We start from the raw sequence: 26391 nt of genomic DNA, 5'->3' as shown, positions 1-26391 counted from the left end.
GCTTAAGGATGGCCGGAAGCAGTGCCGGCAGGGCATAAGAGGAGGACTTAGAGCGTGGAGATGCTGTCTCAGGCTAGCCGAGGGCTGTGCTTAAATGGTCCTGACCCCCACCCCAGACAGACAGTTCTCAGGGGTGCCCCGCTTGCAAAGCAGTCCTGGCTTGGATTGCCCGGACTACCCACACTGGGCACATCACACTACTCAGCCATCAGCCCGGCTGCAATCTGGGGAGAGGGGGCAATTGGGTGGCTGCAGGAGAGCTTCTACCCCCAGAAGCCCGCAGAGCCAGCCCAGTCCTCCCCATCGGGGGCTCGTACCCCATTCCTCCCTCACCTCCTTCCACTTACCCTTCCCTAGCCCCTCTTCTTGATGTACAAAATAAAGATAACGTGTCTTCCAAAATGGAATCTGTCTTTATTGAACAAAACTGGGGGAGACTGGGAAAAGGAGGGGGGAGAGGGGAAGAGAGAGGCTGGGAGAGGGGAGGGCAACTAAAATGATCAGGGGTTGGGAACAGGTCCCATATGAAGAGAGGCTAAAGAGAACTGGGACTTTTCAGTTTAGAAAAGAGTAGACGGAGGGGGGACAGGATAGAGGTCTCTAAAAGCAGGAGTTGGGTGGAGAGAGTGCATACAGAAAAGTTCTTCATTAGTTCCCATAAAGAAGGACTAGAGGACACCAAAGGAAAGGAATGGGTAGCAGGCTTCAAACTAGTAACAGAAAGTTGTTCTTCACAAAGCAAAGAGTCAACCTGTGGAACTCCTTGCTGCAGGAGGCTGTGAAGGCTAGACCTAGAACAGAGTTTAAAGGGAAGTGAGATAAAGTGATGGAGGTTGGGTCCATGGAGTGCTATTAGCCAGGGGGTAGGAGTGGTGTCCCTGCCCAAGGTTTGTGGAAGGCTGGAGAGGGATGGCACGAGACAAATGGCTTGGTCACTGTCTTCGGTCCATCCCCTCCAGGATCCCTAAGGTTGGCCGCTGTCGGCAGACAGGCTACTGGGCTAGATGGACCTTTGGTCTGACCCAGGACGGCCATTGTAAGCTCAGGGTCGGGGGTCTTAGTGGACCCCCTTGATTCTCTTGCACACCTGCTCCTGGGTGGCCAGGCTGGCAGCTCTCCTGCCCTAGCCGGCTGCTTTCCTGCACTAGCCCAGGCGGGTGCCCGCCTCTTGCGGTCCCGGGCAAGCTCCCGGGAGCCGCCGGCCTGGTCCCGGGAAGAGGGGGAGGGCTGGGGGGCATCGGGTGGGTGGCTCGGTCCATGTCAGGTGCAGGGTCTGCTGGCTGGGTGCTGGCAGGCTTGCACCTGACATGGGCACCGTAGCCAGCCCGTGCCCCTTTAAGGGGTCCGGGGCCTGGAGGGGGGCAGACGAGTTTCCCTGGTGTTGGCCAGAGTGGCCACCAGGGAAACCTGGGGAGGGCTAGCCTCCCACTAGTTCGAATTAAGGGGCTACACACCCCTTAATTCGAACTAGCTAGTTCGAACTAGGCTTAATCCTCGTAAAATGAGGTTTTCCTAGTTCGAACTAAGCGCTCAGCTAGTTCGATTTAAATTCGAACTAGCGGAGTGCTAGTGTAGCGCCTATTAAAGTTAATTCGAACTAACATCTGGCATGACGTCCGTTAGTTCGAATTAACTTTGTAGTGTAGACATACCCATAGATACTAACTAAACAAGGGTCTCTGGCCATTCAGTTTATTTAGATCTTTCACAGGTTTACCTAAAGGCTACGTCTAGACTACATCCCTTTTTCATAAAAGGGATGTAAATTAGACGTATCGCAATTGCTAATGAAGTGAAGATTTAAATCTCCCCCGCTTCATTAGCATAAAAATGGCTGCCGCTTTTTTTTCAGCACAGAGCTTTGTCGGAAAAAAGTACCAGTCTAGATGCTGATATTGAGGAAAATATAGCCTTTTCCGAAAGATCCCTTATCCCTCTATGAAATAAAGAATCTTTCGGAAAAGGCTTTATTTTTCCCTTTTTTCCGACAAAGCTCCGTGCGGGGGGGAAAAAACGCTGCAGCCATTTTTATGCTAATGAAGCCGGGGAGATTTAAATCCCCACTTCATTAGTAATTGCGATACATCTAATTTACATCCCTTTTACAAAAAAGGGATGTAGTCTAGACGTAGCCAAAGAGTAGAGCAGCAGGAATGGAAGGGCAGCCTACTGTTATAACAGTTTTAACAGTCTTAAAATCTGCCCCCTCTTTTTGGACTTTTTTTGTAAAAAGCACATCTACAAGGATTAATCTTGACATAACACTAATTTTCACTGAGTAATAATTTTCTGTAATTCCTAGAGTACTGCATCCTCTCTCTAAAAACCATGGCTGTGTCTAGACTGGCATGATTTTCCGGAAATGCTTTTAACGGAAAATTTTCCTTTAAAAGCATTTTCGGAAAAGAGCATCTAGATTGGCACGGACGCGATCGGGGCTTTTTTGCGGAAAACAAATCTGAGCTGTCTACACTGGCCCGTTTGTACAAAAGTTTTGCGCAAAAGAACTTTTGCCTGAACGGGAGCAGCATAGTATTTCCGCAAGAAGCACTGATTTATTACAGTAGGAAGTCAGTGCTTTTGCGGAAATTCAAGCGGCCAGTGTAGACAGCTGGCAAGTTTTTCCGGAAAAGCGGCTGATTTTCCGGAAAAACTGGCCAGTCTAGACACAGCCCATAGGTATAACTCTGTATGGCAAATAGAGGTCTAAATGTTGCCCCATTGTCCTAGTCTCTCCTTACTTGGGCTTTACCAAATTCACAGTCTATTTTTGTAAATGTCACGGTCATACCATTTTAAAAATCTTCAATTTCGTGATTTCACACATTTAAAGCTTAAATTTCAATGAATATTTATTGAAAAATGGCAAAATACAAACATGTAGAGCTCTAACATCAGAATTTATCAAACTGGGGTCCCTTGTGCAAAATAGGATTGCAAAGCTATTGTGTGTGAAGGGGGAGGGGGAGTGTCATGGTATCACCACCATTACTTCTAAGCTGCATTCAGAACTGGGTAGCTGGAGCACATCACCTGCTAGCTGGGAGCTAAGCTCTGAAGGCAGCACCAGCACAGGGAGCAGTACAGCCTTCACAGCTGGATTCCTGGCCATCAGCCCTTAGTCTTTGGTCACCCATCTCTGAGGGCAGTGTGTCCACTCTCAGCAATGCAGAAGTAAGGGTGGCAATACCATACTTTGCCACCCGTAAGTTTTGTGCTACTGCTGGCGGTGGCGTTGCATTCAGCTCTGCGTACCTGGCCAGCAGCTGCCACTCTCCTGCCACACAGCTCTGAAGGGAGTCAGAAGTTAGGGTAGCAATACTGCAACCCATTACAGTAGTCCTAAGACTCCCTTTTGGATTGCATCCCCCAGTTTGAGAAACATTGTGTAGTTGTATGTACTTTACCCTATAGTATAAAGGAGTATAGTAGAGGGTAAAAGTAGACAAAACCAGAATTCAAGGGGGAAACTAGATTTCATTGTTCGTGATGTGGTTTTTATATCTGTGAATTTGGTAGAGCCTTACTCATTGTCTAGTGGCTTCTCTATTTTTTCTGTCTTCCTAGAAGGGTCACTTTGTGCCCTGGTTTCTAACTAGATAGAACAGGATAAAATTAAAGAAAATAAAGTTTGTGTTAGGAAAAAAAAATCAAAGTAAAATTACAAATGGTATTTTTGATTTTTTTCTTGTTACGGGTCATTTGTCCTACAGCTCAATATTACTAAATCCAGTGTACAGTGTTTCTAAAATCAATACGCAGTGGCCCACTTTAAAGGGAAAAAAGGAAAATAACTAAAAACTTAAAATAATGACACACACAATCTCTTTTTTTGTATCCCCTTCCCCTCCACATATACTGTTTCAGGTCTTGAACAAATCTGAACATAAACAAAATCACTTGTACAGCATATGCCCTAACATGTCTGTCTATTCAGATTGTCAGATTGCTTGGAGATGTTATATACCCAAATAAAAAAGGGGAGGATGGCATTGGAAGCTAGTTGTGACATTGCTTTTTTATTGTGGTTAGTGACTTTATTAATAGGAATTGGAGGCTACAGACTGTTTCACAGAAATAGCAGACTTGGCTGAGTTAAAAGTGTACAAGTGTATGAGTGGGGGCACTTCAGTCTTGCTGTAACTGGAGTGATTGAATTTTAAGAATGCTTTTTAAAATCTGCCTCTGTATTAACTGGCTGTAGTGCAGGTTAACACTCAGACTCAGTAAGGCTCATTGTTGTTAATAGGGGTTGTTAAGGAAATGCTGAGTTACTTGTCTAGTCTGTTTGGCCAATATTAAAATCCAAGCTTTTTGTTGTGTAGTCTGTTTTAAAAAAAAAAAAATTATGCCAATTGCAGGTAGCCTGACATCACGTGGCCTCAGATGTTGGGTTCAGCATGGCCCTTAGAAAGCCACAGGTCATAATTGAGGTATTACAGATTGAACCTCTCTCGTCTGGAACCCTTGGGACCTGATCAATTCTGAATCAGAGAATTTTTTGGACCACAAGAGGTCAATATTGTCTAGCAGTGTTACCAGCACTTCCACTGTTTACTGGGTACTTAGAAGACATTTAGAGCTAAATAACAGCAGAGAACACTGAGAGTTAAGATTGGTGGCTGTAAACAAACTTTATGGGACTGTGGGAAACTTGGCCATACCCATGAGAAGTGGACATTCAACTAACTAAAATAATTCTGGATGACTGATGTTTTCGGACCAGAGAGTTCTAGATTAGAGAGGTTCAATCTGTAGTACTAATGCTGTCCTCAACCAGATATTTATTTAACTTTCTATTATAATTGAGGACACACCTATTCATAGAGGGTTTTTTTTAAAAACTTTGAGTATAGCCTCTATTTATTTTATTTTTTTTATTTTTTATTTTTCTGTCTCTTCCCTCTTGTCCATTTCTGTACCACTAACCTCCATAAGAGAAGTCGGGAAGCTGACGCTTTATTTTTGCAATAAACTTGACTTTAATGGTAGTGAAGTTATAAACATGGTGTTGGTTGTTATTCCTGGGACTTTCATGTATATGTTGTCAGTGTTTGGTTCTAGAGCCCCATCAGATTACAGAGTCTGAGTAAGAAAAGGGTTGGTGTACACGACCTTTCTGTACGTAACAGCAGCCCAACATCATTTTTATAGTAAGAGTGGACAGTTAAGGTGACTCATTTTAAGTTTTCCCTAATCAAGTAGAAACGTGATATTGGTATAACAATAGATGATCCTTAAAAGTAGATTTGGAAGGGTCAGATTTAAAGTAATAAATATTGACAATTTTTTGATCTTCCCTCTATCAGCCTTTCTTCCAAAGTATATTCAATAATTGGAACCAGAAGAAAGAGAAGTCTACAAACATACGATGTATTTCATTATTTGACATTAGTTCTCTGTCATGCATTTAACTGTCATCTTGTTTTACAGTACAAATCTGTTTTCATCAGTGGTATCTAAATTTCATTAGGGGAAGTTTTTAAAAAATTCTGGCCAGTGGATTTTATTTATTTATTTCAAAGTATTGCATTCAGTCAAATAATCCCAAGACTACTTAGACTAAATGAAGCATGTAGGCATGGTCAGAGCTTGCAGACAGCATATCATATGAATCCAACATTCACGTAAAGGTAATCTAAGTAGGAGCAAACTGATAACTTTACAAACTTGCTATGCAAAAATAAAGCAATGATTAAGCCCTCTAAAAAAAAAATCTTTTTTTTAATGCATACGTGTCAGGTGAAAGAATAGTACAAAGCCAATCTGTTGAAAGACTTGGAATTTATTTGTTTTTAATGATCAGATATAATTTCAGGTAAGATTGATTTTTCTTTCCTATTCACAACCTTGTGTGTAGGAAATTTTGCAGTGAGCACTGAGAATTTATTGTGCGGGTATACATAAACCCCATAATATAATTCATACAAGAACTCTATTGCTTTATTTTGGACAATTTATTTCACCAATTTGTCATGCCATATTTACTGCAAATGTTGTGGTAATAGTTAAGAGTTGAAGAGTATTGTAGAGCTCAGTATATTATATACTGTAAGTGGACGTAATTCATTGATTTATGTAGTTCCATACACAAAATTTCATGAAAAGCAATTATAGTGACTAGGGATGTTATAGTGACTAAGAATGTATGGATTTTTGTAAATGTGTAACCCGGGGATGTGGGCAGGGGGAAACCTTATATGTAACTGTGAAGGTTAACCAGTGACCTTAGGCTTACTGGTTAACTGTTTAAGGATTTAAATGTGGGCATCCCTAATAAGGGTGTTAAATATCGACTAATTGACTAATCGAATAGTCGATGCATTTTGTGCCAACTATTTGATCAGTTGATAGGGCGTCTCTGCCTTTGAAGAGTAGCAACAGCCATAGGCGAAAGCACCGCGTAGAGCTAAGGGTCATCTGAGGACTCTGCAGATGATCCAGGGCTCCATGAGGCCTCTTTGAAATGCTACAAGGAGTCCAACACTGGGCTCTCCATAGCGCTTCAAAGCGACAGCACCACACGAAGTCCGAGGTCAGTGGGGAAGTCCCCAGCTGATCCCAGGCTCCATGCGCTGGTCCCAGGCTGCACATTGTGTTGCAAAGCGGCAGCGCCACGTGGAGCCCAGGGTCTGGCCGCAGGCTTTAAGCGGCGGTGCTGCTTTGAAGTACCCCCTTTCGACCTCTCCTCTTGCTGCCTCTTCTGACTGTCCTGTCGACTTGTCCTTCACATCCCAAATCCCTAATAGTGACTCCTTCAGGAACTCTTCAACATATCTTGACCAGTCACTCTTCCAAATTGGAATATATCTGGGACGGGCACCATCTTGATGTTTGTGTCTTAAACATATTGCTGATGTGTAAAAAGTTGTCATAACTTTTTCATGGTTAAGCAGAAAACTAAACACTGTACAGACATTTATCAGAGATTGAGAAATGTTGCACTAAAGGTGAACAATTGGAGAAAGAAGTACAGTTTTACCCAATATTAATAAATATACTTAAATATTAATATATAAAGTATCTGGCACATTCCTAGTGACATTTGAGTTACTTTTTTCTAAGCAATAGAACAGATTACTACTATGTAATCTCTCAGTTTTCAAACACTTTTCACTAAGTGCTCTGATGCACCGACAGGGCTCCTGAAGTTTGTTTTTTCTAGCTTCTAAGCTAATTTTTGCTAAAGAATGCAAGTCATTTTGGGGAAGCCTTTTCAAATGTTAAAATGTAAAATATTTGTGTTGTTGGGCATCAGCTAAAACGGCAAAGCTTTATTACTTTTCTGTTTTTTTAAAAATGAAGTCAGTATGATCATTTTGAGGAAAAAATATTCATTTATACTGTGTTTTGTCTTTGCTACAGAACAAAGCCATCCCCATCTGAAGGAGTCAAATCCAATCCATCCAAGAGACACAGAGATCGATTGAATGCAGAGTTAGATCGCTTGGCTAGCCTCTTGCCTTTCCCACAAGATGTTATCACCAAACTGGATAAACTCTCTGTGCTTAGGCTTAGCGTGAGTTACCTGAGAGCCAAAAGTTTCTTTGATGGTAAGAAATTGAGTTTTAATTTTTCATTGATTGCTTTTAAAATACTGTTTGGTGTTGAATGTTACTTTCAGCTGTTTTGGTATTTAAAATTGTGTATGTATCTGTATTTTAATGACATTTCAGGTTGTGTGGTGATGTACAGAAATGTACAGAATCAGTTGTCCAGATTCTTGAAAACCAAATGTAACTATTTATATTTCATTTAACTAATCAACTTGCATGTGGAACCAATATTGCCTTTAATGAGTCTTCCAGACCTTATCCTCAAACTTGCAAAGGTTTTGAGTAGATGAGATTTTTTTCCAAGAAGTGCCTTGATAAAATTGTTGAACTTAATACTTTTTAGAAGGCTTTTCCATCAGTTGGATGTTACCTTTGCTGCATCAAGGAGAACTGCAATATGAATAAAATGATTGAACACCTACAGCCCCATCACCTAATTTGTTTTATCATCTAACTTGTTTGTGGAAGCTAATTTCTTAAACTAATGGAGATAGATTGATTCCTGTGTTAAAGTTCTGCATTCGCAAAAGAAAGCACATGTGTGCGTGTGTGAGAGATAAGGAGCCAGTTAAGGGTTCTATAGGTTGGTCAGCTTTGACGCTAGATTTGGTTTCAGTTATAGCATTCTTGGAGCTATTCTGTGTTGGGCCAACAATATATGCTTCCCCATGCCAGTTGAGAATTAATGGAACAAAGCTTTGTGCTGTTCCTTCATTCCCTGGCCTGCCCCCTTGGCTAAAATGAAATGGTTGGCTTAATATTAGCTGAGAGCTTCCCCCACTATGGAAATTCTTATCTGTCCAGTTGTATATCTCTTGCATCATCTAAGCAATGTAAAAGAACCATACCCACATAAAATCTGATTGATTTTTATATTACTTGCTGTGACAGTGTTGAAGCTCTAATTGCATGTATAATCTCCCTGTCTCTCTCTCTCTCTCTCTCTCTGTCCTCTCACTCTGCATCATGCTTCTGCTGCGTGGCCTTCTCCTTCACCCTTCCCTGGTGTTCCAGGAGGCAGAAGCCACGCAGCCTCACCCCTCCCTGGTGCTCTGTGAGAAAACAGTTGATGCAGTACTTTTGTAGTATATCAGGATAGTATAGCATATGACATCTGTTCAGGACTACAGTTTGACAAAATTGTTGGTGGAACAGTTTTTCATGTCGCAGAGTGAATGGATCCTTTAACCGGAAATGGTGCCTCAGCACACTTGTAATAAGTTCAGCTCAGCTCTTCAGGCAGGCAAGATGAGCACAACATAAGCTTAGAAAGCTATAGGTGGCTTGAGGAAGCAGCTGCATGTGTGTGCTGCAGGGAATGAAATAGACTCAGAAAGTGAAGGAAATTGAATTGGATCCTTGAAGGCCAAATTCTTGAGTCAGAAGGAGATACGTTGAACTCCAGACAGACTGAATTGAATTCAGCTCTGTGAGGGACTGGTGATTCCTGATTCATGGAGATAGATAATGAACTGGAGTTATGCCGCGCGTCAGTCCCCTAGAGCAGTATTTCCCAATTTTATTTGGCCATGGAACCCTTTTCAGCTTAAAAGAATTTCAAGAAACCCCTAGGGTTGCCAGGGTAAAATTTGTCAAGCCAAAAAAAAAAGCCCACCAGAATTTTTGTCGAGCAAAAAAAAAAAAAAAAAACAAGCCGAAAAATAGACTCTGTCACTTTAAGAGGGGGTAGCGGAGTGCTGCGTTCTCATGGAGCCCTTACTTTTGCTTAGCTTCCCAGGGTTCTGTGGAGCAGCAATTGGGAAACACTGCCCTAGAAGGCTGGTGTGTTAGGTCAAAATCAGTTGGACCCGGGAAGGGGAGTGTGATACTATGTTATTGAGCCCTATTGAGCATTATGCTTCAGAGCCATCCTTGGGTATGAAAGAGTGCTTGGGAGCAGCCGGCTTGTGTTTTGATGAGCTCAAGATGTTTCATAGGAAAATACCAGTTTTCATTGAAACTTTCACAGCTGATTTTTTAAAATGCTTCACTTTGTAAAGGTTAAAAAGGTTTTTTGACTCTTTTTATAATTTATAATATAAATGTTAGAACAACCACTTCAGCCTCATTGAAATAAAATGTTTCTGAATATTTTGTTTAACTCAAAATTCAAAGATTTTTATTTTTGTCCTGACTTAGGACAAAACCAGATTTCAGAATTTCCTATGGGATGGAAATTGCTGTTTTCAGCCTGCTCGAGAACCTGGTCTTTCAAAGTCCAAAAATGAGTACTGAGGTATGAATCCTGCACACACTATGGTTGTGTCTCGATTACATCCCTCTTTTGAAAGAGGGATGTAAATTAGGCAATTCGAAATTGCAAATGAAGCTTTTTCGAAAATACGCTATGATGCGATTATGCAAATGAAGCACGGGAAATTCAAATCCCTGCTTCATTTGCACTTTTGAAATGCTTAATTTCCATCCCTTTATTGAAAAAGGGATGTAGTTTAGACATACCCTTAGCCTACGTCTACACTGCGCATTGTTTCACAAGAAGATATGCAAATGAGGCACGCGATGAATATCACTGCGCCTCATTTGCATACCTAGTGAGCCTCCATTTTTGCAGAAGGGGCTTTTGCGCAAGAAGGAGCTGTTTACACTGCTCCTTCTTGCGCGAAAAAACCCTCTTGCACAGGAGCTGTTCTGCTGCTTATTTTCCGGAAGAACTTCTTGTTCTTCATCGCGCACCTTATTTGCATATCTTCTTGCGCAACAATGCGCAGTATAGACATAGCCTTAGAGTCTTGATCCAAAATAATACTGTATGGGAGTATGGCAAAAACCTCACAGTATTCAGTCCGCTACTTCTGTGTCTCATATGACAGTGTCTCTGACTCATTTGGATGTAGAGTTCATTTCCATCCGTTTAAAGTGATTGATTAGAAACAGTTTTCTTGACACCAAAAGAGCCTGATGCATTTAAAGTGATTAATTGGAAATTGTTGTCTTGGCACCAAAAAAGCCTATATGAATTTTTGATGTAACATATCTGTAAGTAGATCCAGATTTGTAGCAGGGTTATATTAGCATTGAACTGAAAGCCCTATTTTATGGAATGAAAGCCATTTCACACAACAATATATCCAGTTCATAATATTATATGTAGAGATTGAACAGTAGTTGTAGGTTTATGCTTAGTATTTAATTTTTTGCATTTTAATTTTTTAATTTCTTTAGCACAGTTTTCATTCATTTGTGGTGAATATTTTCAATCTACAAGAAATATGTGCATGTACTGCAAGTTGCAGTAGTAACTTTGAATTTTCTTCATATTCAGAACTAGAATTAACTGAGGGCATGTCTACACAGCAGGGCTAAAGCCAAAATAGGCTATGTAACTTGAGGTACATCAGTGGTGTAGCTTAAGTCGAAACAGCTTATTTCGACTTTTGGCACTGTCTACACAGCAGGAAGTCCAAGAGAGCACTCTTCAACTTCCCTTACGCCTCATAAAATGAGGGTCAGTTATTCCAAAATAACACTGCTGTGTAGATGTACCCCAATTTGTGCTATTTTACAATTCTTTTAGATGTCTTAAAATTTTGACAATGGGAGATATATTTTTGGAAAAAGAGGAATCATTTTTTGGTATAGATTGAATATATTAAGAATGATTTTAAGGAGATATGACTATAAGGAAGATAACATTGAAAAATGGTATCTGTCATGAAATTCAGGTTACTCCTATTACAGGTTGAACCTCTAGTCTGGCACTCCCTGGTCCGGCAGCATCCATGGTCTGGCATGATTTTGTTAGCCGGATGCCCACTTATCATTGGTGTGGTCAAGTTTCCTGTGATCCCATGAAGTTTTTTTTTACAGCCACCTGTTCTGTCTCTCAGTGTTCTGTGCTGCTCTTTAGCTCTAATTTACCCCTAAATGTCTTCTGAGAGTCCAGTAAGCAGTGGAAGTTTTGGTAATTCTGCTAGACACTATTGACCTCCCGTGGTTCAGCAAATTCTCTGGTTGGGCAGCGGTCAGGTCCTGAGGGTGGTGGTCTAGAAAAGTTCAACCAGTATTTCTTATGCTGGTGACTTTACTATTGCAAAAACTTACTTTTATGGTGTCTTGCCACTCTTTCTGCTTACCTTAGATTAAAGTAAGGTTTATTACTGTAGATCTTACAGTTTCCAAATAAAGGAACAGAGTTCATGTTGCCAAGGTTTTTAAAGATTTAAAAGACTAATGTAGCTGCTGTTTGGTGCATCTGATATGTTTTTATTAAAAGTTTTCCAATGCCTTTTATGTATGTTTAGAGTTTATGTAAACTCCTCTGGCCCAGCTAATTTAACTTATCCTAATTGAGGAGAATGGGAAAGAGGAAGTGTCATGTGAGCAGGGTCTGATCTAATTTCTACTGAAGTGTGTAAATCTGCACTCAAACTTTTTTTTTTTTTTTTTTTTTTTTAAGAATCCTACAATGGGCAATTAGTGTTACTTTCATAATCGAAGGGCTTTGTAATGCATGAAATGGAGTGTACGGTGTCTTGTATATTTTGTATAGATTTAATATTGTGTGTGTAAATATATTTTAAAAATCAACAGTTCACGAAATTACAGGCTTTAAAAAGCCTCATCTTTTCTATTTTCATCCTGTTGTGCTTGGTAGTCTGTAATTCCAGCAGCTAAGTGCAAAACAAAAATATTCTGACATTCTAGTCTTCAGTACAGTTGTTTGTAAATGTATAGCACACATTTTATTCTGTAATTTAAACTAAGGACATGAAGTAGTGGTTAATAAGATAATCGAGTTGTTGCCGGCTACTTCTGCGGCTTTGCCTTTTTAAATGTATTAAAAGCTACCAGGTTCTTTCTACATTTAAAAGGCAGAGCTGCAATGGTCTGGGACCCAGCGCATGCCGGGACTGCTGAGTTCTGACTTCTGCTGAGTCCCCCGCTGAGCCTCTTCCCCCCCCCCCACCCCCAATGGTGCTGGGGGGAACTGGCTTTTAAGCCGGCTCTCCCCAGCACTGCCTCCTGCTCCCCCCTTGTAGCCTCTGATACAGAGACAATTAGGTGTGTGTGTGGGGGGGGGGGGGGAGTGAGTAGTCGACTTGACTAGTCGCTTACATCCTAGTTTAAACTCTGTTAGATGTGAAAAGAGAGGCAGGATCTGTGTTGTTAATTTTGTTAATCTTTTGTGGTCATTCATCTTCAAGTGTCTTTAGTTATAGTTTTAGATGGAACTGTGAATATGTCTTTAAGAGATATTCTGAGCATTTTGTTGTTGTTAGCTCAGAATCCAAGTATTTAAAGACTTACACCTATAGTGTTAATAAGTGAAGAATACCAACAAATATAAGTGTCTAAGACTCAGACAGATGCATATTAGGAGTAGGGAGTAACCCTAATGTTTTCACTGTTTAAAAGACTTTGTATATTTCACTGTACAAGTTGCAACAGGCTTTTTCTGATGTAAAGTGCAGTTTAAAGCAATGGTGTCCTCTAAACTGTCCCATAAAATAGAAAGAACCATACTGTGTGTAGTTAACTGAACTAATACGTATTTAGAAAAGAATCTGTTAAATGCAAAAGTTAGTATTGGGATTGTCATGTTGTTAACACAGCATGCTGAAATTAAGGGAAATGTTAAATGAATAACAGGATGCAAATGGGGGTGTGTGTGAATTCCTGCGGAAAGTAAAATATAAACGTGTAATCATATGATCTTGCTTGAAAGGAAACCCAAGTTTTTGCTGTAACAATAGATATTTTTTCAAAGAAAACACTTGCATTTTTCCAAGTTTAAATAATCCAGAGTGGATGTCTGTTTTCTGAAGACGGAAGTCCGCAAAGTCTGTGAAAGATAGAACTATTTTTATACTTTTTTAGTCATCTTAAGTAGAAATAAATTGTATTTTAATACATCTTTTCATTTAACTTTTACAGACTATTCAGCCATAGATTGAGTACAAGATGCTTTGAATGCACTTGTTTGCTTTTCAGGTATTAAGGCGATGCAGTAGTGGTTCCATAATGTTGCAGGAGTCATTCCAGTAGTCCTGGGTTAAAGAAAGCATTGAACTCAGCAGATTTACAATAAAAGGTGTTCTGTTAACTTTATTATAGTAAGATAGTAGTCTCCTTTGTCTTCCTTGGTGGTGGTGATCAGTGTTCCCTCTAAGATTTTCCATCCATGAGTGGCGTGAGTTTTGCCTAGTGCACCAACATTGAGGTCGTGCACTTGTTTGAATGGGTGCCACCGTGGCACCCAAGTTATTAACAAATATCTTATAAAACTCTCCCTTTTCCCCTCTGCTGCCATATCTCCCACCCTCCTCACCTCATTTGCTCCCTAGGTGCTTGCTGCCTCCCACCCTTCACCCTCCTCTGCTGTCCTGACTCGTGCCCTTCTCACTCCACTTAGACTAACTGGGACCTGCCCACCTCCTCATCCTCTCTGACTCCTGCATTTGTCCTCTCCTCTTGTGCCCACCCCTCTCCTCTAGCCATGCTGATCATCTGTAGCTGCCCCTCCCTTCCCTTCTCCTAACACTTCGCCTCTACCCGCCTTCCCTGCCACTCTCCTCTGCCCTCTAGGGCCTGTCCCTCCCCTCCACTCCCTTCTCTTTGTCTGCCCTTCTGCTTCACCCCCCCCCCCCAAATCCATCTGGCACCTGCATCTTCCCTTATTCCTTGAACCCTCCTGGTACCTCCTCCTTCCCTCACTGCTTCTGACTTCTCAACACCTGCCCCCCTTTTCCTCTTCTTCTCTAGTGCCCAACCACTCACCACTTCCTACCCCGGTTCTCATGCCCCTCTGTACCCTCATACTTGGCTTGCTCCATCCCCTGCCTTCCTCATGCCCACTCCTCCTTTCAACCCCTCTTCCCAGCACCCACTCCTCCCATCTCCTCTTCCTTCCTCTTGCCCTCATTGCCCCTCCCTTCTCTCGCATTACCTTGTCTCCTCCCTTTTCCCACCCCTTCTGACACCTTTCCTTCCCCTCCTGCCTCCCACTCCTCCTCCTACCCTTCCCCTCATTGTCTCCTCTTGGGACCCTGGCATTTGTCTCTCCTCCACTCTGCCCTTTGGTGCCTTACACTTTCTTCTCCTGCCCCCCTCCTTTCTCCTCAGCACAAGCCCCTTCCTATTCTCTCCTCACCCCACCTTCCCCTTAGTTCTCCCCCTGCTCTCCCCCCTTCTGCTTTCCTGACATCTGCACCCCTCAACCCCCTTGTGCTGGAGCCAATGTTGTTACCATATTGTTTTATTCTGCATATTATAAATGAGCATCCTCTGGAGAATTTCCTGTCCAGCAATTTCATTACTGAAGTGTACAGAGGCAGGAACAAGATCTAACAACAACCTGGCCAAACATTACTCTTGCAGATATCCTAGGGTTGGCAGCCAGCATTAAGCGAGCCCCTCAGCAAGACATAAATAACAAAGTACGCCCTAGCCTCATGTAAGGAAAGGAAATCCCTCTCGTAAAGCTCCCCTCTCCCTGAGCGCAGGTAGGGAATGGCCCTGAGCGCAGGTAGGGACTTGGCGCAGAGCAGCTAGTCCCTCTTGGGGCACAGAGCCAAGTGTCCCGCACTGGAGACACCTGGGGAAGAGGTCTGTACTGAGGAGCTCATACCAGCCACCGAGAGTCACTGTTGCTATGCAGGGGCCCAAGCGCCGAGAACTCTGGATGAGGGGAAGGCACAGTGCTCTCCTCTAACCCGAGTTAAACCTCTGCAGACAGGCTGCGGCCTCCAGGGCATGCCTTGCACCTCGAAGAGCGGGAAGTGGTGCACGCCACCAGCATCCCACTCCCGAGGGCCAGGTCTCCCATTTGCCCCGTGTGCCAGGACTGGAGCCAGGGTTGTAGTGCTATTTTTAGCAGCCCTCTGACAGATGGCCCTGCCCCCAGAAGCACCTGCAGTCGCGACTGCGCAGCTCTGCCAAGGAGGTGGGCAAGATGGAAATTCTTGGTGCGTGCCCATGCAGCCATGCACCGTGCAGGGAACACTGGTGGTTCCTTCAAGAAGTGGCACTGTAAGTTTGTAAATGATACTATATGAATCTTTAGTGATATTTAGCAATTAGTCATATTCACGTATTGAGCTGCCAACAATCTGAATTAGGGATGTTAGCATATAGTCGTTTACACAGTTAACCAATAAGCCTGGGTTGATCGATAATCCTAACAGCTGCATGCACCCTATCCCACCACCTCTGTATCAGAGGTGGCAGCTTGGAGGGAGGGCAGATGGAATATGCACAGGGAACTTGCTTAAAAGCTAGTTGCCCATGAGCACTGGCTCCTGCAGTACTGTCTTCCTCCTCCTACCCAGCACTGCTGCCTCTGATAGAGAGGCAGTAGTATGGGAGGGGGGGAGGTGACTTTCAAACTGACTCCGTGCTTGTATCGGTTTCTGCAGAACAGCCTGCACACTCCCCACAAGCACTAACTCCCACCTTCCCGCCCCCTGTATATAAACATGTAACCACTAAAACAATTCAGTAGTTATGTGTTTACACACATACATTAGTTAACATCCCTAATCTGAATAGAATACAAGTAACCCACTCTTCGTAACCAAAAATATGCAAAGGTAATTGTTGACTGAATTATTTGTAATTACGTTTGTGATATGGGTGCGACAGTTGCATACCGTGGAACAAGCTACCTATGTTGCTGGCATAATACAAAAACACTGTGCTATTTGTTGACTTGTAATATATGTATATTAAGGATATTAAATATTGAGTAATTTACTAGTCGAGTAGTTGATGGAAATTCCATCGACTACTCGACTAGTTGATAGACACTTCCACAGTCCTCCTTTGAAATGTACGAGAACCCTGATGGGGCTCTTGTACATTTCAAAGTTGGAATGTGGAACGCCATGTGCAGCCCAGAGCCAGCAGGAAGTCCTGCTGACTCTGGGTTGCAGGCAGGTGTGCCGACTTTGCAATGTACAAGAGCCCCCAGTGGGGCAGTGCTGCATGGAGCCCAGGCGCTCCGCATGGAGTGCCCCATGGAGCTCCTTGCAGTGCTACTGCTTTCAAGTACACCCTCTTCTCCCTCACCCCCCCCCCCCCTTTTGCTGCCTCTGTCTGATAGAGGCAGCAAGAGGGCGGGGGAATCAACTGGTCAACTAATCCTTAAAACTGTTGTGTGTGTGAAAAGATCTTAAAATCAAAACATTTAGCATGTTGCTTACATGTCTATGTATCATTCTATTTTTCTATACATTTTTGTGGTTTTCAACAGACTCTTTTTGTTGCTTATTGGATGGTCACTGAAGAAAGTTTCGATTCAAAATTTGTTTCTTACATATTCAAGTAACTTTGGCAAGCCCTGCAGCAAAATCAAGAAATGAATTCAAGTTTTTTTCACTGAAGTTGCACTTTCTAATGTGATAATTGCACTCTGAAATGTGATAATTATCTCCCATTTTTTGGAGTAGTATAGTTTCGTGTTACATTGAGCCTCTTATCAATACATAAATAATTTTGTTGTTCATTGTTTATTATTTGTACTGTGGGAGGTAGGATACAAATCTAAAAACAGTCCTTGCTATGAAGGGTTTACAATCTAAGGTAAGAGACAATAGATGGGAAGCACTAAGTATCAAGAAACTATTAAGAGCATTGGATGAGTATACTAGGTGCTTAACTGGTAGATTTAGCACCTGACAAAGGAGTTACATTGTGTAAAGAGCTGATTTCAATATGATGTCCAGTAAGGATGTTAAATATCAACTAATTAACTAATCGAATAGTTGATGCATTTTGCATCGACTATTCAATTAGTCGATAGGGTTCCTCCACGTTTGAAGTGTAGCAACAGTCCTAGGGCTAATGCTACACTTCAAAGGGAAAAGTGCCACGTGAAGTCTAGGGTCAGCTGGGGACTTCCCTGCTGATCCCAGGCTCCGTTCAGTATTGCCACTTTGAAATGCTGTGGGGAGCCTGATGCCGGGTTCCCCATGACATTTCAAAGTGGCAGCACCACACAGAGCCCGGGGTCAGCGAGGAGTCTCCAGCTGATCCCGGGCTCCACACGGCACTATCACTTTGAAACGCCATGTGCAGTCTTGGGACACAATTGTTCAACGTCCTTTTTACAGGACTGTGTGCAGTATTCTAATATTTTCCGCAGGGGGGAAACTAGTGCAGTCCCCTTTCTTGCTCTTCACCTCTCATCTTGTCTTAATCTAATATTACCAAAATGCTATTACTAATTTTTTTTCTATGGCATTGATATTGATCCCCTCTTCACATGTCTTCAGTGGCTTCTTTTATATTTCTATATAAAGTTTGTTTTATTTCTGTTCATCCCTTCAAATTCTGATCAGTTCTGTCCCTAACCACCACTGCACTCAAATTCTATTCTTGCTGTTTATCTATTTGTGTTCTCTTTCTGTTTCTGTCTTTGTAGTGTCTTTCAAGTTGCCACTTGTATTATTAAATACTTTTTATTGCCGTGTATCAAATGGCCATCTTCTTGTTAAAATTTTTACATAGAACATGCTATTTCCTAAAGCCCATTCATCACCTCTTAAAGGAAAAACTTGTATTAAAAGTGTCACTCACTGGTGACTTTTAAAATCCAGTCTGTTTATTGTATGTTTGAATTACATTGTCCCATTTACAAAAACAACGAGTCCTGTGGCACCTTAAAGACTAACGTTTATTTGGGCATAATCTTTCCTGGGTAAAAACGCATGAAAGTTTATGTCCAAATAAGTCTGTTAGTCTTTAAGATGCCACAGGATTGACTCCTTGTTGTTCGTTTGTTGCGTGCTTGCGTGTGTGTGTGTGTGTGTGTGTGTGTGTGTGTGTGTTTGTAGATACAGACTAACATGGCTATTCCTCTGAGAATTGACCCATTTGGAAAGCTGACTCTTTGGGGCATGGATTATCATTTTCCTAGTTTCTGTACCAGGATGAGCATGGAAATGCTCAATATATAGTACAGTTCAGAGCTGCAGAGAAGTGCTGCATTTCAAATTCAGTACATAACAAGCTGTAGAAAGCAGAGCTCAAGAAAATGCCAAAATAACTTAAAATTGAAAATGCAAAGTGATAAGCTCTTGAGATCGCTCAGCCTGATCGCTCCACCTTTCTTTCCTGCTGGTGTTCTTTCCAAGTCATAGATCCTTATCTGGACTCTTTCCAGCATGGAACTCCACAGTTCTATCGCTCAGAGTGGATCTTGAGATGGTAGCATCCCTGTTTCCAACTGTGTTATCAGGTCAGGCAGCTGGTATCTTCAAGATACTTCTCTTTAGGTGCTTGTGACCAGCAGTCGAATAAAGTGATTCCCAACAGACACATAGCTCCCTGTGTACCTTTTGGGCAAGTAGAAAAATGGTTAAAACCAAGCAGGATTCACATGTCAAGGCCTTGCATACATCTCATCTTTTTTTCTCATAGCCACCCAGCTACCTCAGCCTCATTCTGCATACCCCATCTTAGTTCTGCCACCCTGACCCAGGCTTTGCCTATATGTGGGCAGAGGGAGAGACTCTGCTCATGCAGTTGCTGTGTCTCTCTCTGAGCAGCTGCTGCCTGCTCACCACTCTCTTTCCTGCTTAGATAGGAAATAGCTTATGTTGTTTCGAGATCTGGCATTTGCAAGGTAGGGATTTCCTTAAGGGCCCTTTGTATTAGCGATCATTTCATTTTCTGTTCTCCCCCCATCTCTAGTGGTTGAACTCCACAGTCAGTATGCCAGAATAATATCAAATAGGTAAACTGAGGCATATATGAACACTTGTCTGTCTCCCTCATCCTGTACAGCTGTATTGGCAGTTACAAGGTCTAACAAAGCGAGATTTCTGAATATTTCCTTCTATTATTTGCTTATTAGATCTCTAGTGATAAGTTACAATTTGAAATATTCTGAATATTTGAATATTCTTTGAGCCAGGTATTTTCTTGTTGGGTGGATGGTGTACTTAGTTCAGGCTGGACCCCCTGATCCAGCATCCTCGGGACCTGACCAGTCCTGGACAAAGTAGTCTGCTGGACCAGAGGACATATGAGAGGAGGAGTGGACACCAGTCTCCTCACTGGGCTACTCTCCCCAGTCCGCTAGCCCTGCTGGCTCCAGTGGCCTTGACGGCTCTAGGTTCTGCAGTCCTCCCCCAGTTTCCCCGTCCCATCAGCTGCGGGCTCTGGTGTCTTGCAGTTTCTGCTGGCCTTGCCAGTGGCTCTACTCCCAGCCATCGGCAACCTCTGTGCTTGGGCTCTTCTAATCTAGCAACATCTATGAGCCAGATGTTGCAGGACCAGAGCGTCCCGGACCTAAGAGGTTCAATCTGTAGAGCTGGTGTCCTGTTTAATGATTGTGGCTTCTAGACACAACCACAGTACAGATATTAAATAAAATAATGAAATATCACAGTTGTGGGAGAGATGAAAAAGTTGCAAATAATGGTAGCTAATGCATTCAGGATTTCTGTTCTCGTTTTATAATAATTTATTCTCTTTGTATTAATGTAATGCCTAAGGCAGCTCTTTAATTTTAGTGATGTAATTATATATCATCAATAAATTCTAACAAGGAAGGAATATGCAGGGACAGATATTGGCTCCTACTCTTTTTGTGCTACTTTTATTGAAAAGGAGCTGGAAAACCACAGTGGGGAATTTCTCATGAATCTCTTATATCCCTCCTCCAGACTGTAACACAGGGTATATGACTCGGGCATTTCTATGTTCTGATAGCCCCAGCTACTGAAAAAGCCCATTGGTACTGTCAGTAGCCCAGGGCTGTTGTAGGGCTAATCTTTTTATATTTATGATCACTGCTTCACATGCCCAGGATTAGGAAGCTATTTGAAGTGTGGCTCTGGAGTAGTGATGTAAGGGTATGTCTACACTGCCACCCTACTTGGAACTAGGGTGGCTAATGTAGGCATTCGAACTTGCAAATGAAGCCCGGGATTTAAATATCCCGGGCTTCATTTGCATGTTTCTGGGCGCAGCCATTTTTAAATGCCTGTAGTTCAAACTACCTGCCCGCAGCTACACGCGGCACGGACTAGGTAGTTCAAATTAAAGCTTCTAATTCGAACTACCGTTAAACCTCCTTGCAGGAGGAATAACAGTTGTTCGAATTAGGAGCTTTAATTCAAACTACCTCCCCTCCCCGCAGGGGGGGCTGCGGGGCAGCGGGGACTGGGTGTTAGCTGGGAATCAGCTGATTGCTGGCTTGTGCCCAGTCCCAGACACTGCGCCTTTGTTTTTTAAATCTATTAAGAGCTGGCAGACAATTAATACATTTAAAAATCTGAAGTGTCTGGGACTGGGTGCAAGCAGGGAATTAGCTGATTCCCGCCTTGAGCCAGGTCTCCCCCCACTTCCCTCCAGCTTTTTAAATGTATTAAGAGCCTGCCGTCTCTTAATATATTTGAAAGGCAGGGCCACAGCAGGGTTAGCTCCCAGGGCCGGGAGGTCACTCCTCTGTGGTTCCCCGACTTATCAATTAATTGACTAGTTAATGGAAAATCCATCGATTACTGAATTTGTTGATTAAACTAAATTTAACTATACCTGTAGTTGTTGACTACTCGCTTCTCCCCCCTCCCTGCTGCCTCTGTATCAGAGGTAGCAAAGGTAGGAGGAAGCAGGAGCCAGCTTAAAGTCAGTTCTCCCCAGAACCATCTTCATGGTGCATCTTCTCACCCTGGCCCTCCTCCAGCGCGCGTGTAAAAGGAGGTTGCTGTGAAGCAGCCTCTGGCCACAGCAGGCACAGACTTGCTGCGGGCAGAGGTTGATCTGGCAGCAGCCCATGTCTGCAAAGGAGTCCCAGAGGGGAGCTGGAACCCCCTGCGGAAGGGCTGCTGGGCAAGCCAGGACTGAGTAAGCCTGGCTCAATCCTGGCTTGCGCCAGGTCTGGGACCTACCCCTGCTGTATTTCTGCTGTTTAAATATTAAATTTACTATGGCTCCACAGCGGGGATAGGTCCTGGACCCAGCGTGAGCTGGGACTAAGCAAGCTTTCCCTTATGATTAATGTAATCGAAAAAAATGTTATTGACTACACTGAATTATCTGCTCTTACTCTTTTAACGTCCTTACTCTGTGGTGGTGTAGGTAGTCTCATCTTGATTTACATAGAGAGTTAGATGTGTAAATCCATGTACTTAAATAATCTTATTATTACTGTTGTTATTGTTCAACATTTATGTTGTAGTGGCACCTAAAAACACAATCGGGTTAGCCCTCCCCTTGTGCTTGTTGGACAAACCATAATTGATAGTCCCTGCTCCAAAGAGACCTACAATTTAAAATGTCAGTTTACATAAAGACCTTTGTAGAAGTCTATGCCAAAACTTCCAGTGACTTTGGGCCAGGATTTCACCCCTTGAACTTTTGTTTGAATATTGTTTTAAAAATAATTATGTGTAATTCTAAAGATAACTGTGGGAGGGGCACTTAATAGTGTTTGTAAATGCTGTTGTTTTACATAATTTTAAAGATATAAGCAGTTAAGGCTGAAATACCTCTTCATGTTTTGTGTTTCTGTTATGACTCAGCATTTTCCTGTTAAATATAATTGTTAACAGAATTGCCTGAGTTTTCCTGTTTGATTTGTATCTATACTCTGATAAGGAAGTAAGACTTGCTTGTGTGGTTGAGCTCTGTAGATGTTTACAATTCTAGGGAAACAACCTATTTCCCTATGAAACAAAAACTTGAGATATTAAAACAGTTGCTATTTAGTAAATGTTTTAATGGAGCTGTTGCTGGTTAAAAAGTGATTGCTTTGTGAATAGTTTTAAGGTTTAGAGTAATCTAAACAAGTATTTTATTCAACTGGAATTAATTAACAAAGATATTATTAAACACTTTTAGATCAATATATATGTATGGATTTTAGAAATATTAGTTACTTTAGCTAAGTAGTAAATAGTTATGGGTTCATTCATAACATGCATCTTATCAGCAAACCCCAAGGGAAAGGATTTCAGCTAGCTGAAATAGCAGGAAAAAATACATTAAGTACTTTCCCAGTATTTCTATATTATTATTTTTTAAAATCTGGGTTCATTTGTTTCCTACTGCAGAGATTATAAAAGGAGCCCTGATGCTCCTGAGGGTCAGAAGTTCCGACCGTACAATGCCTGGAGCCCTGACCTCCCCTTCTACCCTCCCCAGCCCCACCTTGAGACTGCATTGCCAACCTCCCCTCGCACCCTCTAGGGTGAAGCCCAGAGCCCCAGGGCTAAAACTCCAGGCAGTAAAGTAGTTACTGCTTTGTGTTTTTGTGTATGTGTTGCTGTCTGATCACTTTTGATTCCAGAGCATCTCTGACCAGTAAGTCCAGAACATTGGTGTTTGTGTATCTATGGGTACGTCTAGACTACATGCCTCTGTCGCCAGAGGCATGTAGATTAGGCTACCAGACATAGGAAAATGAAGCGGCAATTTAAATAATCACCGCTTCATTTAAATTTACATGGCTGCCGTGCTGAGCCGACAAACAGCTGATCAGCTGTTTGTCGGCTCAGCGCGGTAGTCTGGGCGCACGGGGGTCGACATCAAAGGTATTTGTCGAGCACCCAGGTATGCCTCCTGGGATGAGGTTTACCTGGGTGGTCGACAAATGCCTTTGATATCAACTCCCGCGCGTCTAGACTACTGCGCTGAGCCAACAAACAGCTGATCAGCTGTTTGTCGGCGCAGCGCGGCAGCCATGTAAATTTAAATGAAGCGGCGATTATTTAAATCGCTGCTTCATTTTCCTGTGCCTGGTAGCCTAATCTACATGCCTCTGGCGACAGAGGCATGTAGTCTAGACGTACCCTTAGATTCTATCATAGTGCACGTTTCTAAAACCGCAAATATGATAAATACTTTCTTTTCAAAAGTGGGCACTTGTTGGTTGTGTTGACTGTACTATATTTGTGATTAGCACAGAAAATCAGACCTTTATGGAAGCCTAAAAAAGAAAACAAACTCAGAGGAATTGAGTAGTTCTTTCTCTCCTAATATCTGCTCTCGTTTGTAGATTTTATTGAAGTTCTGTAATAGATTTTGAAAAACTTGAGTGACTACAAACTTGATGGTATACCAGATTTAAATTAATACTAAATAAAGCAGTTTTATGCACTCTGTGATTGAAGCATGAACACTTTGTTACTACAGTAAACTTCCGATAATCCGGCACCTTTAGGATCCAGGGGGTGCCGGATTATCAGATATGCCGGACTATCGGAAGGGGGGCAATGAAGAGTCTGGGGTGGAGTGCGGGGGATGCGCCCCTCGGCGCTGCGGGACCAACCTGGCAGCACCTCAGCTGCTCTGCCCCGGGCTTTCCCGAGTCAGCTGCTGGTCAGTTTCAGCAGCGGCTGACTTGGGGAAATCTGGGGCAGAGCAGCTGGGGTGCTGCTGGGTTGGTACCGCAGTGCCAAGGGTCAGCACTAGGGGACCAACCTGGCAGCACCCCAGCCGCTCTACCCCAGGGGTCCCCAAGTCAGCCGCTGCTGAAACTCACCAGCGGCTGACTCCAGGAAGCCCCGGGGCAGAGCTGCTCTGTCCCCAGCTTCCCCGAGTCAACCACTGGTCAGTTTCATCAGCGGCTGAATCGGGGAAGCCGGGGGCAGAGCAGCTCCAATTGTCCGGCTGCCCAGGGCACTTCTGGGTTCCAGATGGTGCTGGATCATTGGATGCCAGACCACTGGAGTTTTACTGTAAATGGAGACTGTTCCTTAAATAATCATTAAATTGTAGAGTTCTGTAGTTATCAACACTACCTTCACAAAAATCCCACAGGTAAACAAGTGTCCATAATGTTAATTTCAAATAAATCTCAGTCTGTTCAATAGACAAGTTCAATTTAAGCCATAGTGCAAGGACTTAATTGTTCTATGATCCTTGTGTACTCCTCAGGACATAAGCAGATTTTACCGATTATACATTTTTTTAAAATGTATTTAAAATACTTATCTAATATGGTATTTTTGACTCAAGATTTGCATCCTTTTAGAAGCAAGGCAAAGGAAAGCGTGTTATGCAGACAATGAACGTATTTGCAGGTTCAGGTTTTTATCATGCTCTTGGAATTTCCAGAATACTTATATAAGTAAAACTTGCAAAACTCTAAAATGCAGTCTTTGTAAATGTGGTTTTAAAAAAAAGTCAAAAGTTAATTCTTCACTGGTTTCACACGACAGTAATGTCAGATGCTTCATGTTCTCACTCTAAAAATAAGATTGTCATTTCTGGTGATGCTCTAAGGAAAGTGATTCACTTCTTCCACCATTTATTATAATATTGGTGTAGCATGTTATTAAAATTTCAGTATGCATTACTCTATAAGCCATCGATGATCACTGCAGAAGGTGAACTATGAGACTTTTTTATTGGCTATAACTACCCTTTGTCCTGTAGACTTTTTTTGAAGTTTTGTAATAGATTTTGAAAAACTTAGTGATTTCTAGAAGACATGGAAAAATACGAGCAATCTGCTATAATTATGATTATTAAAAATCACGTTTCACCATACAATTGTGTTGTACAAACCTATAGTAGGAAGAATTTCTTCCAAAAAGTGAAAATATAGCAAAAATGACAAATTAGTGTATAAATGCTCTTCCACAACATTATGGTGCAAAAATCATTTGAAAGTGTGGCATGACTAAAATAATTTTAGCACTGAGGGTAAGGTCATAACAATTCTTTTCAGTTCAGGAGGCAGAAAAAATATCTTAGGTCTGTGGATTCCTAAGTCTGATATTCTTGTCTGTCATTCCTTAGCAAATCCAGACAGTCTAGGAACCTTCCATCAAACTCACAATAAATCCAGTGCCTGATTGAAATATCTGAATCTTAGGTTAAAAATCTGGTTGTTGTAGATAGTTGGATGCTTTTTTAATGTAGCTTTGCACTAAAATATATCTTACACTTGTATTTAATTAGATTTGAGTGCTTTTGTGGTTTAATTAAAAGCAAAACTTTGAAATGCCTTGAACTCACTATGTCATGCAGGAAAGAGTGGATGTCTGCTTTGCAGGTGCCTAACAGCTTGCTTTTTTTTTTTTTTTTTTTTTTTTTTTTTTTGGTAATAAAATGTAAGTAGAGTTTCAGTTCACATGTAGCCTTATGTCACTTTGCTTTTGAAGTTCCTATATCAGTGAAATAGAAAGCAACACTCATTTAGGAAAAGATTGTGGGTGATTGTCTGGACTTCTGAGTACTGTGCTAGACAAGTGGTTTCCTTCTCAAACGTGTTCTACATCAACACTTCCATGAACACTTGAATTTAACAATGCAAACATCTCGGAGGCGCTCTGAGGTGGTGGTTGGTGTGTGTGTGTGTGTGTTTGTTTTTTAAGACATTGAATTGGCTTGAGGAGCAAAACAAGGACTTCAAGTCTGTATGGATGAGAAGATGGTGTAAAAGCGGTTAATGTATTTTAGGCAGTTGGGCATTATTTGTGAAAAAGGAGCCTACTCAACCTCTGTCAAAATATAGTCAGACTTCAGGCTCAATAAATAAATGTGTTTTGGGGGAGTGTTTAAAGAAAGAGCTAGGGCAAGGGTGGGCAATAATTTTTTTATGGGAGGGGCACTCCAATCATTTAGGGAGAGGTCAAGGGCTGCACTCTTCCATATTAATGGAGGAGGTTTGGGGTCAGAGATGGAGGTTGGGTGTAAGGATGTTACGTATCAGGTAATTGACTAATCGAAAAGTTAATAGGACACCTCTGCCTTTGAAGTGTAGCAACAGCCCTATAGCTGTTGTTACACTTCAAAGGCAAAAGCACTGTGTGGAGCCCAGGGTCAGCTGAGGACTCCCCCACTGATCCCGGGATCCATGTGGCACTGCCACGTTGAAACGCCACATGCAGCTTTGGGCCACCCCAGCTGGTCCCGGGCT

At 42.3% G+C, this 26391-nt stretch overlaps 1 protein-coding gene across 1 annotated transcript in view; it reads left to right on the top strand.

The window, feature by feature from the left end:
- Positions 1-26391, top strand: part of AHR (aryl hydrocarbon receptor) — a 100838-nt gene that overhangs the window by 8557 nt on the left and 65890 nt on the right. The window contains exon 2 of the mRNA XM_075922259.2: positions 7366-7553. Within this exon, the coding sequence (XP_075778374.1) occupies positions 7366-7553 (188 nt within the window). The remainder of the gene's footprint in view (positions 1-7365; positions 7554-26391) is intronic.

The sequence above is a fragment of the Pelodiscus sinensis genome, chromosome 2 (genome assembly GCF_052426305.1).
Source record: "Pelodiscus sinensis isolate ZL-2025 chromosome 2, ASM5242630v1, whole genome shotgun sequence".
Taxonomy (NCBI): Eukaryota; Metazoa; Chordata; order Testudines; family Trionychidae; genus Pelodiscus; species Pelodiscus sinensis.
The sequence above is the reverse complement of the archived record's forward strand: the minus strand, read 5'-3'. Positions and strand labels throughout refer to the sequence as shown.